Genomic DNA, 15308 nt, shown 5'->3' with positions numbered 1-15308 from the left:
TACCTCCTAATATCATTAAAAAGATAAAATCTTATACGTGAACTAAGTAAAAATTAAATCGTATTGCATTAAAAAACATCATAAAATTTTATTTAAAATGTGTTAAAATCCAAAAAAAATCTCAATAAATCAATAAAAACTCAACATTAAATCATAAAATTAATAAAAGAAAAAAAATCAATTGACAAACAAAATACTCATGCCTACAAACCTTGTTTGGGTGGCTTAGCACGCTTGGCTTGACTTCTTTTTTTTTAGGTTTTTAAGGGGTAGATAACCTGTATTATATCTCTAAATTCTTTAGATAAAAAAAAAAGTTGATGACATTTCGTCTGGTAAGATAGACAACGCGTTATTTGCTTCTCCCTAAATTCTAGCTACTGTGATAACTTGAAAATCGAAGGTGGTGACTTTTTCACCTAAACATCTATTTCTCAACCATTTTTTTCAAAAATTGACTCAAACACTTTATATACTTTATAAACTCGTATATGACTCAAAATAACCTAAAAATTGATCTAAAATCAAACTAAAACAAAAAAAACCTTCTCAAGCTAAGATCTACAATCCCGGGCAATGGGAAGGCCAAATAACACCTATTTGACTCATCTCATTGAATGGAACTCATTGACATCAAAATTAATTTTTTTTTATGGGTTATATCAATGTCAACCAATATTTTCTCTGTCTATCACTGACATCCGATGACTTTCTCTTTCATTTTTCAAATAACTAATTGAAAAGTAAGAAAAATAAGGTTTTGTACCACAATTAAAATTTTAAAATATTAAGGAACCAAAAAAGTTATAATTTAAAATATAAGAGGACCAAAATAAATTTTTGCCCTACTTTCTAAATTGCTATTTTTTTTCCTTGTTTTATACTATGGTCCCTCATTTTTAATTTCATCCCTCCTTAACTTAAATTGCTCATGGGTTTTTTTATAATCAATGCCTTTTTCTTGGTTATAACTCTTTGCAACCAGTATAGTTTTGTTTCTAACTATGATCCCATGCTCACCGACTTTGTTTCTAAAAACTCATTTCATTCATATAATAGATTGATTGCTAGGTCTAAGGACCAGTCCTCACACGTAATTTTTTTAAAACTGATTTAGCTCATCTTGTATAGTTTAAAATATAATTTGTATCCTTTTTATTTTAAGAAAAGATTTGGGAAATAAAGTTTAAGGACTAAATTATAAAAAAAAATCATTATAAATTGATATAATAAAAAAATGATACATTTTAGAGTTTCTTGTAATTATAATTACTTTGGACCATGGTGGAACTTCATGACTTCCTTTGCAAAGAACAAATTAATTTTTATTTTTTAATAATTTTTAAATTCTACACAATACAAGTAATAAATCGTGAAGTTATTGCATCAGATTTTGTTCGATGATTTGATATAAAATATAGGTTGAGTGAGTTAATATAGATGAATAAAAATGATGTTATTTTTTAAAAAATAAAATAAAAAAAAAGCTAAATTAAGTTCTGACCGGTTATATGTTTTGATCCGTCCAGCTGATTAAGTCAACTTTAAACTTTGAGTTGACTAATTTTTTGAAATCTAGCTCGGGATTCAGGCCGGATCAGCCGAATTCCAAATTAACTATTTAGAAAAAAGTCTAGTAACTGTGATCCAGTACAGGCCCAAGTCTAGAACCTTCCCCACAAATACACTAACTTATGGAAAATATGAAATAAAACTCAAACGCGCACGCCAGGTCGTTAAATTGTCAAACCAAAAAAGAGAGAAACCCTAAAACCCTCTCTGCTGAGCTATGGATCCTCAACCAGAACCTGTCAGCTACATCTGTGGAGGCAAGAATTTCACGTTCTGTCACAGAAAATGAAATAGAATCGTGGGTTTCTTTTAAATTTTGCTTTTGATCATGTTTTATCTATATATTTCTTAATTTTTGTAGATTGTGGAATGGAGAATACTTTAAAGCCAGGAGATGTTATTCAGTGCAGAGAGTGCGGTTACCGTATTCTTTACAAGAAGCGTACTCGTCGAAGTACGTTTTTATTTTATTTATTTGATTGATTTTGTTGTTTCCCTCATGTTTTTTATGTGGGCTTGTGTTAGCTAGATTAAGTTTTTGAGGTGGTTATTGTAATATTTCTTTGTTTTGGGTGGGGGATTGAACACTATCACTGTTTTGTTTGGTTTTTTGAGGTGTTCCTGTTGGTTAAGAATTTGCAATGTTTTTTCCCGATGAAATAGTTAGTTGTGTTTAATTTGCGGGTTTTGGTAAGAGTGGTGGTTTGTAGATATTGCATTTTCATGGTGTCATGAATGTACATTTTAGCGTAGAAATTAAGGAGCTTCGGCTCGTTGATGTGGTCACATCGCTGTTTGGTTGTTTCTGCTTCCTAAATAGTTGCTAACTTCAATCATGGTGGTGGTCGGTAGTGTTTCACACAATTCATGTGAAGCAGCTCAGTTTTTGTTTTCTTTTTCAGTGGTTGTTGTGCATGATGTACACATCAAGTTTTATTGTTTTAGATAGTTCGTCATGGTAGAACTTTAAAGATTATGCTTGTGTGTTGTATTTACAATTAATGGTAGGAGTTCAAAATCATATGTGTAATTGACGCAAATAAAGAGCAAAGGTGGTGACTTCAAAAATTGTGTGCAAGGCACAATAATTTGGTTGACTGGCTAAGCATTTATGTCTCTATATGTAAATGATTCATCAATGTGTGCTGCATTGGTGAAAAAGCATTGGAAACCCTACTTCAGAATTTTTTTCCTAAATTCATGTAATGCAATGCCAGTCTATGCACTTAGTAGCTAGGATATATCACTTTGGTCTACCTAGGTCTTGTGTTGTTTCTTGATGATTTTGACGTGTGGCTGTTAACTCCTATCTATCATATGCTTCTTTTTATCCTGTGTGGTTTTGCCATCAATAATTCTGACTATTTGTATCTGGAACTGCAATCCGCAACCCCTGCACATGATGATTTTAAGGAATTGGTGCTTAGGTATGTGTCTGACATGTAAATTCTCTTCTTGCAGTTGTGCAATATGAGGCACGCTGAGGGATGGATGGGGATGTGCATTTTGCGCCTGAATCAGCATCGAGGCATGGTTGGCGTATTGGATGTGTTATGTCTGCCTTTTAGTTTCATGAGACCACCAGCAGTATAGCTGATTTAGTATTGGAATCATATGAACCGTATATACTGTGAAGTGTTTCTGTTAGCCCTTGCAACTTGTTAATGGATGAAGATTAAAAGTTTGTGCTTGTGACATTCTGATACAATGAAAGGTTGTTAATTATGTGCTGTCCGTGTTTAAAGTTGTTTCAGAAAGTGAATTGCTTTGAATTATTGGTAAGGTAACTCCCAAGTCCCAGCGGCTATGCTCCTTCCCATTGCCCCTATCCTGAACTGAACTAACTCTCTCAAACCTGCTCGTCCATGCTGGATTGCCAAAATCCAAGTACTCTCGGTCTTTGTATCTGTTTCAAGTGTGAAACCCAACTGTTCACGCATGGTGCTTTTGATGCGGATTAAACATTTCATTTCTGGCTACGTGAAGTATGCAGGAGGCGTGCTATCTGTTTTAACTGAAGAACCTGAGACTGGTCTAGAGCGGGCAGGTATTAGCTCTGCTTCGAGTCCATGTTCCTCACTAGTAGTGTTCATACGTAGCAAAAAATTCTATCAATCAATGTCAACCTGAGATGTGGATAATCCAAGGCACAATGGCATGGTATGCTTTTCCTAGTTGAGTCGGAGTTTGAAACCAAACTTCTCATAAGGAGGATATATGGGGTCTCACTCAGGTGAGATTTTCTGTTCACCTGTGAGATTCAAGCAGTTTAGAAGGCCATCATCACTCCTGTTCTTTTAGAATCTCTCTCTTGTTAGCACATGGACAATCACCTCTCAAGCATAAATTTATGTTTAGCTTAGTCAAATCAAATTGAGCAACTGGCAATGTATCTTCACAGACCAATAACTGTGAGATTGCTGGGCGACAGAGATCATGCTTTTCCGAGGCAGGGAGAAAGCTACAGTCAACGCTCTCTTATATATATATATATAATTAACACAAAAAATAAAATGTAGGCAAAATATATCGGGTAAAAAAGAGAGAGGAGGAAAGCCAGAAGTTAGTGGGCCGGAATGCTGGATACAGTCAACAGATCCGCTTCTGGTGGATCACATGGTCCAGTCCGATCCAGCCCACTAAAGATGTGAAAGGAGAAAAAAAGAAATGTCCATGCCTTCCCTTCAAATCGTCACCGGCAGAAAACAGACTGAAGATTTTGACACAAATCCAAATCCAAATCCAAATCAATTCATTTCAACAGCAATGGAAGAATATCCAGAAGAATTACGCACGCCACCGGTAGCACTGGTTTCACTAGTAGGCTGCACGGATCACCATTCGCTAATCTCCTCTTTTCTCAACGCTGAACAACCGCCGATAAACACTTTAGCCTTACCCGATTTCTCCAAAATCACTCTCCTCCTCTCCAAGCCGACCAAATCTGATCCAGCTAATAATGGAGGAATTTTAAAGAGAGATTGGCTACTTAAACATCGAACTCGAGTTCCGTCTGTCGTCGCTGCTCTTTTTAGCTCCGGTCATGTTTCTGGCGATCCTGCTCAATGGCTTCAAGTTTGTACTGACATTGAAAATATCAAGTAAATAATATCTTAATATGTAGTTTTTCTTTTCTTTTCTATTAATTTCGCTCCGTCTTGCTAATTATTTTTGTTGTGTTGTTGGTGAGCAGAAATGCGACTCGGCCGAAGAATATTAAATTGATTGTTGTTGTTGTGCAATCTTCTTCGAATGGTAATTTTCTTTATGCTGTAATGTTCTAATTAATTGAGATGGTAAAGTTGATGATTTTGGTAATTTTTAGATTGTTACTGATCATGATGCAGATGAGATCAGTGAGGATCGAATGATTGCGTTACGCAAGCGTGCGGAAATTGATGCGAAATATCTTGTTATTTTCAATGCTAGTGATGATTTGCTACTGAAACAATCACTTGACAGGCATGTTTTGTTGTCTTGTTGTTTGTGATTTATGTGTTTTTATGGTCGATGTGAATGTGGAGTGCGGATTTTGCAGGCTGCGAGGCACGTTTGCGGAATTAGCGAACGTGTATTATAAAGATGAAGGGCGGAAGATTAAAACTCGTGTTGAAAAGAAGAGTTTCAATTCTCATGAGTTGAATGTTCGCTATTGCTTTAAAGTAAGGGTTTTCATTTTTGTTTGATCAAGAGATTAAAACTTGTTATGTGATTATTGAATTGTGCTGGTGAAGCCTGGATGATTATATTGTGACTTTAATTGTGTCATACTAGTGAACCCTCTTTTGAGTAATGAAGAATCCTTTGATTATGTTTAACAGTAAATGTAACACAAACCTTTGATTCACTGCTAACTTGGAATGTGCTTGCAGTGTTTTGTTGCTTGTTCTTATGAATTTGTGTAAGCATAGATAATGTATATAATCTAGTACTTCCACAAAAGACAATATGCAAGGTCTGTCATTTTAAATATCAGTCAATGTGTAAGTCAGTTTAAATTGCTCACTTTGTTGTCTTGAATTGCTAGGTTGCTGTATATGCAGAGTTCCGGAGAGATTGGGTTGAAGCTTTGAGGTTTTATGAGGATGCATATCAAATATTGCGGGAGGTATATTCATGTACCCATACAATTCCAAACAAGTCTTTTTTTCGTTTATCTATGTTCATGCTACAGAATGTTTTCATAGATACTATTCCTTTACTTGGACTCATAAGTTTGTCATCAGATGGTTGGGACAGCAAAGAAGTTGCCATTGATTCAACGCCTGGTTCAGATAAAAACTGTTGCAGAGCAATTGCATTTCAAAATAGCAACCCTGTTATTGCATGGTGGAAAGGTGGTAGAAGCAATTACATGGTTCCGCCAGCATAATGTTTCATACAGGAGGCTTGTAGGACCCACAGATGTTGCATTTCTTCACTGGGAATGGATGAGCAGACAATTTCTGGTATTTGCTGAATTGCTCGAGACAAGCTCAAAAACTATTCATAGCAATTCAAATACAACTTTAGGCACTGCAGACCTGGCTTTGACTGAGTGGGAATTTCTACCAGCTTATTATTATCAGGTGAGTGACTTTCTATAACTTCCTGGTATTTTAACTTCTTATTGTGTTTGGGAGAAACTGCTGTTTCCCCATATTACAGTTGATATATGAATGTTTTCACCCTGTCTTTTAATTAAAAAGGAGCAGCAAAAGGAAAGATGAGAAATGATTTTCACCAAAAAATTTAGCATCTTATTGGCATACTCATTTTGAAATCCTAAGGGGACAGGTTATTGCAGTCCAAGATTTGACCAATGCTGAATTTTTAATTAATCAGACATATTTTTTCTTTTGTTTTCCTTTCCTTTTTGTTCTCTTTTTTTTTTTCTTTTTTGAAGAGGGGGTACTTTTCTTTTTATGTTTTGTGCTTGTCCTGCATGTAGTTTTATGGAGAGGTGAGCACTGGAAAGTTTCTTATGAGAAAATGTAGGAGAATCTCAGTGATTTTTTCGTTCACTACCTTGAGCATAAAAGCAAAGGTGTCATGGATCCATTTATGTCTTAACTTTCTTGACTTTTAATTAATGTAGAATTCTTACCCATACCTGTTGCTAATAAAGATCCCCCTCAAGAATTAGTGCCATTCACATTGGGGACTACCCAACTTGAGCAAAATCCTTCGATAATGATTTGTTGCTTTGAGGATCTCCAAGAGGCTACTTGACCAAGGGAGGAGAAACCATGGGAATCGCCATTCATTCTTAACCATTCTACCATGCAAAACCTAGTAACCAGGGTAGTGTTTGTGGCATCATGGCATGCATCCATTCAAACTATGAGCTTTGATGCCACTTGGGAGACAAACATAGAGGAGTTTCTTGTGTGACCATATATGATAGTCTTGATGTCATGTTTTGATATTATCTTAAATCTCAAATTTAAGCTGATGGTTCATGGATTTGCCATGCATAATATATTTTCTTTATTTCAGTCTGAAGTTATACTTTAACCCATGGTTGTCACCATGACTACACTGTCAGTGTATTGTATTATCATTTTCCAAGGACGTGGACAATGATGCTTTTTTATATATCTTGTCAATATTTTTATCCACAAATGTACCTCACATTGAAAAGGTACAGTTTACACTTGAATGGATTTTTAGTCAGTCCAATCTCTGGGCAAGCGGTGTTGGTTTTATTATATCTTAACTTCTCAGATTGCATCTTCATTTTGAAGATTCTAGTTGCATAACTTGCAAATTAAATGTATGAGCCAACTTAATCTCATTCTTGCTTTTTTATTTAATTTTTTACATGTTTGTTTACCATCTAGAAACTTGTACTTTTTAATCAGGCTCTACTTTTTACTGAGTTGAACACAACATTTGATCTCAAAACAGTTAGCTGCACACTACTTGAAGGAGAAGAGAAGTACGTTGGAACTTTCAATAACAATGTCTGAAACTGCTGATGAAATTGATAGTAATGCTGAATCTGTTGCACCTTCTATTTATGTCGGTCAGTTTGCTCGGTTACTTGAGCAAGGGGATGCCTTAATCATGCAATCGTAAGTTTGACTGATTAGTATTCAAAATGTTTGCTTTGCGTATTCCACTTCTACTAATTATTTGTGCTGTTTATTCAATCTGCAGCCTTACTGATGAAGAGTACACTCATTATGCTATTGCAGAAGGAAAAAGATTTCAAGATTCCTTTGAAATTATTGCTCTTCTTAAAAAAGCTTATGAAACATTCTCTAATCTCAAAGCCCAGAGGATGGCCCACTCATGTGGGTTCCACATGGCAAAGGAATACTTTTGGGTAGGTGATTTAAGTAACGCAAAACAATTACTTGATGCTGTTGCATCTCTATACAGACAAGAGGGTTGGGTCACTTTGTTGTGGGAAGTCTTGGGTTATTTGCGAGAGTGCTCAAGGAAATCTGGTACAGTGAAAGAGTTCGTTGAGTATTCTCTTGAATTGGCTGCATTGCCTGTATCATCTGATTCTGGGATCCAGTCTCTCAGGTATAAAGAATGTGGTCCTGCTGGTCCTGCAAGTCTTGCGCAGAGAGAAATTATACACAAGGAGGTTTTTGAGCTTGTTAGCGGAGAAACCGGGTTACAGTCAGTTGAAGGCAATAGTGATCTCAAAGTGAATGGAGAAAATCCACTGCATCTTGAAATTGATCTCGTTAGTCCCCTTAGATTGGTACTTCTTGCTTCAGTTGCTTTTCACGAACCTGTTACTAAGCCAGGAGCATCCACCTCGATTACAGTGTCACTTCTATCACAATTACCTCTACCTGTTGACATAGATAAATTAGAAGTACAGTTTAATCAATCAGAGTGTAACTTTGTCATCACAAATTCTGAAAGCCCATCAGCTGCAGTATCCAGTGGCCAACAAGGTTGGCGAATTGAAAGTGCTCCTTCTTTGGCACTTGTTACAAACAAATGGCTGAGGTTAACGTATGACGTCAAACCAAGTCAGTTAATTTATTTTATGAAATTTTTAATTTACATTCTCATCACAGTTTACACAAGTCATATCTCACACAAATAAGAAATGGTTTCACTTGGGAAGTTTGAACCAGGTGGTGAAGGAGAACAAATCCACACTTCTAGGGTTTATTATTTGACTGTTTGATGATTTGCATTGGATTTTTAATTGTTATTTGAGATTTTGAGATTTGTTTTATTTCCTATCTAGTGTTTGAAGTATGTATCAATCAGGTCTATTCCATTTCCTAGTTAGGATTCCTTTTATCTATTATATTTCATATTGTTAGTAGGTTTGGGTCCCTAAATAAGAGCAGCTATCACCCTGATTTTTGCGGTTGTAATTTAAGCATTGAGATTGCGATTAAAGTTTGTTTCTCTCTCTAATGATATTCTCGTTTTTCTATCACCCTGCTTTTTCTTCTCTCCCATTTCCCTCTTTCTCTTCTCTACCCCCCCAATTCCTATTTCATTTCCTATAATGCGTAGTATGTAAGGGTGATCCATTTCATGCTCTTGATCTGGGCATTGCTGTATATTGATTATGCCTCCATGATCTGGTGGTGTGTCCCTCTCCTCCCATTTTGAATTTTAGCCTGGTCCTTGTGCATGGTTTTATGTGAGAGGGATAGAGAGGGACTTACTTAATACTTGTCATGAATTCATTGTTGATTTTGAATATAAATTACCTTATAAAATATGTCCATAGTCCATACATGTTGGTGCAACTGTGTGCTCCTTTTCCTATGAATCTCAAATCCCTATACAGTTCATTTAGCAATTTGACTGGGTCGAATTGGCACTTCCTTACCCTAATTGACAAAGATGATGGATCCTGTTGAAGATTTGAATATTTGGAGCTTCTTATCATGTTATCTTCTTGTCTAACAATCTCCTTGCAGTATGATTGGTGAGATCGTATACTAATAATGTCCATGTTTGGTTTAATGCAGAACAAAGTGGGAAGCTAGAGTGCATATATGTCATTGCAAAAATGAGACCCCACTTCACAATATGTTGTGGTGCTGAAAGTCCTGCTTCGATGGAGGATCTACCTCTTTGGAAGTTTGAAGACCGTGCTGAAACTTTTCCAACGAAGGATCCCGCTCTTGCATTTTCTGGTCAGAAGGCTGCCCAGGTTGAAGAACCAGAACCACAAGTGGATCTTATTTTAGGAGCTACTGGGCCAGCATTAGTTGGGGAATGCTTCAAAATTCCTGTCACTGTGGTCTCCAAGGACCATGCCATATTCTCTGGTGAGTTGAAAATCAATCTGGTAGATGTAAAAGGAGGTGGGCTGTTTAGTCCCAGGGAAGAGGAACCATTCTCTATGGACAGCCATCATGTTGAACTTCTTGGAGTTTCTGGGCCAGAAGGAGAAGATGAATCTCTAGTTGGTCCTGACAAAATTAAGAAAATTCAGCAGTCTTTTGGTTTGGTTTCTGTTCCGGTCTTAAAAGATGGAGAATCATGGTCCTGCAAGCTAGAAATTAAGTGGCATCGACCCAAACCGGTTATGCTCTTTGTATCATTAGGCTATTTTCCAGATAGCAATGAATCAACTTCACAAAGAATCCATGTCCACAAGAGCTTGCAAATTGAAGGAAAGACTGCTGTTGTGTTTAGCCATCAGTTTATGCTGCCATTCCGCCAGGATCCACTGTTGCTTTCAAGAATCAAGTCTGTCCCTGGATCAGATCAGTTGGCGTCACTTCCTCTTAATGAAACTAGTGTACTAGTCATTGGTGCCAAGAACAGCAGTGAGGTTCCTTTGCTATTACAGTCAATGTCTATTGAAGTGGATGATGGCGTTGAGAGGCCGTGTACCTTGCAACATAGTGGCATGGATCTTTTGAGTCCTGCCCATCTAGTTCCTGGAGAAGAGTTCAAAAAGGTTTTCACTGTCATTCCTGAAGTGGAATCTACAAGTCTTGATTTGGGGTCAGTGTCTCTAAGATGGAGGAGGAATTCTGAAAAGGAAGATCTGTCCACTTATGCAAAAAAAGATTGGGTTTTGACCAAACATAAACTTCCCAACATAAAAGTAGAGTTGCCCCCATTGGTATTGAGTCTGGAATGTCCTCCTTATGCTGTTCTTGGAGATCCCATTATGTACTTGATTAAAATTCGGAATCAAACACAGTTGCTTCAAGAGGTCAAGTTCTCACTGGCAGATGCACAGAGTTTTGTGTTATCTGGGTCTCACAGTGACACAGTTTTTGTTCTTCCAAAATCTGAGCACACCCTTAGCTACAAGCTTGTGCCATTGGCTTCAGGTTCACAACAATTGCCTCGAGTTACAGTGACCTCAGCAAGATATTCAGCTACATTTCAACCCGCAATCGCTGCATCTACTGTCTTTGTCTTCCCCTCTAAACCTCATTTCACGACAACTGATATGGGAGACAATAAACTGGAATCCATCTGAGCCGAGTAAATAATGCTCCCTTCGCTGGTAAATATTTTGCAGAAACCAGGTCCAGTTATTGAAGGATGCACTTACTAATCAGTGTATCATTGCTCTGCCCTATGGGAGGATGCGTTGTTGTTAATTGGACCTTATCTTTCTGGAGACTTGAAAAGGATAATCCAGTTGAAGTCTTCCAATTGGATGAAATCTCTTCAGAGAGCTTGAGTTTGGGATCCTGGTTCTTTTTTCCAACAAATGCATGCTCATCCATCCTGGTATGTCATAACGTCATTGTTAATTTGTTATGGTTAGTACAGATAATGATTTGCATGTTTGGGAAGATTGATTTCCTAATAGGAAATTCTTATATTCCAAAGGAAATATTATGCAATGTGCAACCTTAAGTAGGTGTTAAAATGTTTGACAACACAGTCCTGTTTGCTAGGTGTCAATTTATAGATTTTGCAGTGCCAACATGGGAGTCTGAAGTTTGCATCAGATGATAGATAAAGTTAATCATGCTGTTAGATTTGTAATAATTTTTTTTTTAATGTTCTCAGAATAAAAATGTGAAAGGAAATACATTGATGCACTTGGTTAATTAGGGGTGATTTTCTTCTCTGTTGCAACAGCCATCTCTCTAGCTTCAAACGGTCCACTAATGATAGGAGCCAGTGATGCCATGGGTGGTTGTGCTAATTATGTTAGAATGATGATTAACCTATTTCCATTTGAAAGCAAGCTTCCCCCTACCATATCTTTGAGTGAAAAACTAAGCTGAAAACGGATCCTCGTTATATAACTCTGGTTGAGCAGTAAAGAATTTGAACGCATCCAAGGAGTTTTTGTTATATAAAAATAAGTATAATATTTTTCCTTTATAGGAGTCTCTGAAAACCCCAGTATATTACCCAGTAGCGCGTGATGAGGAACAATCCCATCACCTGCAAGGTCCGCTGGAGCGGCCATTGTTATTCGAGATAGAGAAAGGTATAATTTCACATCAAAGAAGTAGTAGGAACATGATCTCGACGCTCTTGTTTTTTGTTTTTAAACTAACGTGGTGTTTGAGTTGGCATGTATGTATTTTAATTAATTTTATAGGCTATAAAATTAATGATTATATAAATTTTTAATAGTTTTGAGATTTGAACAATTTAAACTAATAATTTTTAAAAAATAAATTTATAAATTTAAAATCTTACTAGTTAATTAAGCTATGTGAGAACTCGCAGCGTACTGTCTCTTACCTACCGATATTGTATAATATTAATTATAAGGAATTCGTTGAAAAATATTCAATAAATAATTAATCATTGTTCAGATTTTAAGGTCCACACTCCTCTGGCTAGACTCCAAAACAAATGTTTTCAGTTTCCATTTATAGCCCATAGAAAATAAATGATGTCGTTTTCATGCTCTGTTCAGTGGCCAGCCCGGTTTCAGGCTTGGGTTTTGAATTTTGATCGGGTTTTTTTTAAATTAAAATGATGTCGTTTCTATAAAAAATAAAAGTTAATGAATTGTAATTGGGTTTGGATCATACTAGGTCACATCAGGTTTTTTTTCCTTTATATTTTAACTCGGTATCCTGGGTTGGTTGGATTCCATGTAAACCTACCAGGCTGGGTCGGTTTCAAATATACGATCAAGAGAATATTCATATAATGAATGGAAAAATCATTTCTGGTCAATTATGTAGGCGCCTCGCCTCATACATTATAAATTTAGTTTCTGCTCTCTACATCTGGCTTCCACCTATCCAGTTGTCTGTCCAAAATGGAATATATTCTTTCTCCTTGCATAATTATTTGCTACATGTCATTATTACAGCGCAATGATGGAGATAGAATCTCTGCAAGGAAAGAAAGCCCTCTGAGGTTTTGACCATCCAGCACATTAGGCAGGCAAGAGGCAACTTGCATCTGACCTTCACACCATTCTTTTTTTAAAAAATTAATTTTTTTAAAAAAAAATATGTGCACGTTTCCAAACAGGTTTCATATTGGGATGCGTGCAGTGTCGTTTAATAAATTTGGCACCACTAATTTGATGATGTTAACAATAGTTAATCACGACATGATTTATTCTTCCTTTTCTTGTAATTTCGATGGCCTTCATATATGCTTAAACAATTACTAGTTATTTTTCAACATGTTTTTATATGAAAATCAAAATAAAAATGCTTATGATTTTTAAATTGAGAACTATATATGTTAATAAATAAATAAAAAAAATCATTAACAATAAATAAAGATAAAAAGTTGAAAGTCAGATGTAGATCAAAATATTCAGTCTTACAACTCCGATCCTGAGACGGTTGTGTTTAACGATTTTATTCACAAAAATTAATTTTTTATTTAATTAAATGATAATAAAATAGACATACAAGAAATTGATTAAATAAAATAAAAAAACAAAAAAATATTATGCAATGTTACATGTATTAATTATATTATCTAAATATAAATATTATTATTTTTTTAAAATAAATTTCATTTATATAAAATATTAAAAAATTATAGATGAATTAAAATAATCTCTCAAAAAACTAAATGTATACAAGATAACTAAAAATAAACGCTATTTAAAAGAATCTAGATAACCAAGATAAAAGAAAGAAGAGGTATTAATTTATATATAAATTTTAAAATTATTTTGAAAATATACATATAAAAAGGCATTAATTAAAAAAACACATAAAAAAAACAGAAAATACTAGGCGTTGTTGAGCTCGGCATGCAAGGCCCGTGCGTGGGCTTGGACTCTTGATTTTTTTTAATGGGGCGAACGATCATCCAACCTAAATTGTTTAGAAAAAAAAATAAGTAAGACAATATGCCATCTGATACTGCCGAGTTTTTAGGCGTCATAATGGTTGGAAAAATAGGACATAAGTTTTTCCGACCCAAAACCAATTTTTACCTAAAATATCTTATGCAACTTTATAAAACCTATTCATGGCCTAAAAAACAAAAAAAAAACATCTCTAAAAAACTGAAACAAAAAAATCTTATCAAGCTCACATCTTTTTTTAGGCAGTTACAAGTTAAAAAAAAAAACTTAATATGAACTCTTCTCATCAAATTAGCATTACACCAATATTGATTTTTTTGATGGTTGGAATTAGTCCCAACAAAAATCTTCTCTCTCAAGCACCGAGTTTTAGCAATTTTCTCTAACTTCTCTCAAACTAGGGGTCAAAAAAATAAAAAAAATAAAATTTGAGACAAAAATTAATTTTACCTTTAAATTTTAGAAACTAAAAAAACCTAATATTTATAATTTGAAAAGTATGAGGATTACAATAAATAATTTTGCTAAACTTTGTTAAAGCCACTCATTCCTTTTGTATTTTTTATTTTGATTCCTCGTCTTTCAATCACATTATTTCCTAACAAGTTGATTTATAATGGGCAAAATTAATAAAGAAAAAGAAAAAGAGAAAATGCATACCATATAAAGGGATTCACTATACATTTTGCATGTGATTTCCTGTGCGTTTTAGATTAATAGTTAATAGATTCAATATCTTTTCAATTCAAGCCACATAAATTCTAATTTTTATCGATTCCAATCCTAAGATTTCTAAAGAAATTTTTTTTTTAATGCAAAGCACTTTCCTGAATTTTTTTTTATGTTTATCTATATTGTGTAAAACTCATCAATGAAATTCACTTTTCAACTAGATAAAAATATAAGTTTTAGATGAAAAAAAGTATTTTATGGTTTAAAAAACTGAAAAATACCCTTCATGAAAGATATAAAAACTAAAATGGAACAACACTTCATTATTTTTATTTATATATAAACACTAATATATTAATAAAATACTTCCAAATATAATATTACCAGAAAATAATAATTTACTGATATATTTATATAGAAAATAATATATTAAGATATATTAATATACAATATAAAAGTATATTAATATGATATATTAGTGCACATAATACTTTAATTTAGATAATATTGCTAGAAAATACATTCAAATACAAAACATGCCATATTATACAATAATCATATATTTTAAATCATATAAATTGTGTTATGAAATTAGGATACAATAGAAAAAATATATTCTTAGTGGTCTCCATAAACCAAAAAATTTATAAATATCTATGATATTATATTTAAAATATTTATATTACATGTAAAGTTATATCTTGAAAAATAAACTATATATAATAAAATTATCTCATTTTTTTTGCCTGTATCTTTTTATATAAAATAAAAAAAATTATTTAAGGTTATATTTTATCACCGGGATGAAAAAAATATACCTTAAGACTTAAGAAAATGTTTAAAATTACTCACTACCACCAAGGTTGTC

At 34.3% G+C, this 15308-nt stretch overlaps 2 protein-coding genes across 2 annotated transcripts; both read left to right on the top strand.

Annotated features, from left to right (window-relative positions):
• Positions 1–1671: 1671 nt before the first annotated feature.
• LOC133702967 (DNA-directed RNA polymerases II, IV and V subunit 12) lies at positions 1672–3297 on the top strand. Its single transcript, XM_062127338.1, has 3 exons — positions 1672–1829; positions 1934–2026; positions 3034–3297. Exons 1-3 carry the CDS (start codon positions 1790–1792, stop codon positions 3054–3056), a joined length of 156 nt encoding a protein of 51 aa, XP_061983322.1. The 5' UTR covers positions 1672–1789; the 3' UTR covers positions 3057–3297.
• Positions 3298–4180: 883 nt separating this feature from the next.
• LOC133702966 (uncharacterized) lies at positions 4181–11573 on the top strand. Its single transcript, XM_062127337.1, has 9 exons — positions 4181–4673; positions 4766–4827; positions 4920–5034; positions 5111–5234; positions 5600–5680; positions 5799–6140; positions 7462–7628; positions 7714–8549; positions 9516–11573. Exons 1-9 carry the CDS (start codon positions 4240–4242, stop codon positions 10988–10990), a joined length of 3636 nt encoding a protein of 1211 aa, XP_061983321.1. The 5' UTR covers positions 4181–4239; the 3' UTR covers positions 10991–11573.
• The last annotated feature ends 3735 nt before the right edge of the window (positions 11574–15308 follow it).

This window comes from Populus nigra, chromosome 9, assembly GCF_951802175.1.
Source record: "Populus nigra chromosome 9, ddPopNigr1.1, whole genome shotgun sequence".
Classification (NCBI taxonomy): domain Eukaryota; kingdom Viridiplantae; phylum Streptophyta; class Magnoliopsida; order Malpighiales; family Salicaceae; genus Populus; species Populus nigra.
Note: the sequence above shows the minus strand (reverse complement) of the source record. Positions and strands in the feature narration are given on the sequence as shown.

Excerpts from the sequence above, each read along its gene's own strand:
- LOC133702967 (XM_062127338.1), top strand. The coding sequence starts at position 1,790 with ATGGATCCTCAACCAGAACCTGTCAGCTACATCTGTGGAG. Across the intron at positions 1,830-1,933 it reads TGTCAGCTACATCTGTGGAG|ATTGTGGAATGGAGAATACT; the intron begins GCAAGAATTTCA and ends TAATTTTTGTAG. Across the intron at positions 2,027-3,033 it reads CAAGAAGCGTACTCGTCGAA|TTGTGCAATATGAGGCACGC; the intron begins GTACGTTTTTAT and ends CTCTTCTTGCAG.
- LOC133702966 (XM_062127337.1), top strand. The coding sequence starts at position 4,240 with ATGTCCATGCCTTCCCTTCAAATCGTCACCGGCAGAAAACAGACTGAA. Across the intron at positions 7,629-7,713 it reads GATGCCTTAATCATGCAATC|CCTTACTGATGAAGAGTACA; the intron begins GTAAGTTTGACT and ends TTCAATCTGCAG. Across the intron at positions 8,550-9,515 it reads AACGTATGACGTCAAACCAA|AACAAAGTGGGAAGCTAGAG; the intron begins GTCAGTTAATTT and ends GGTTTAATGCAG.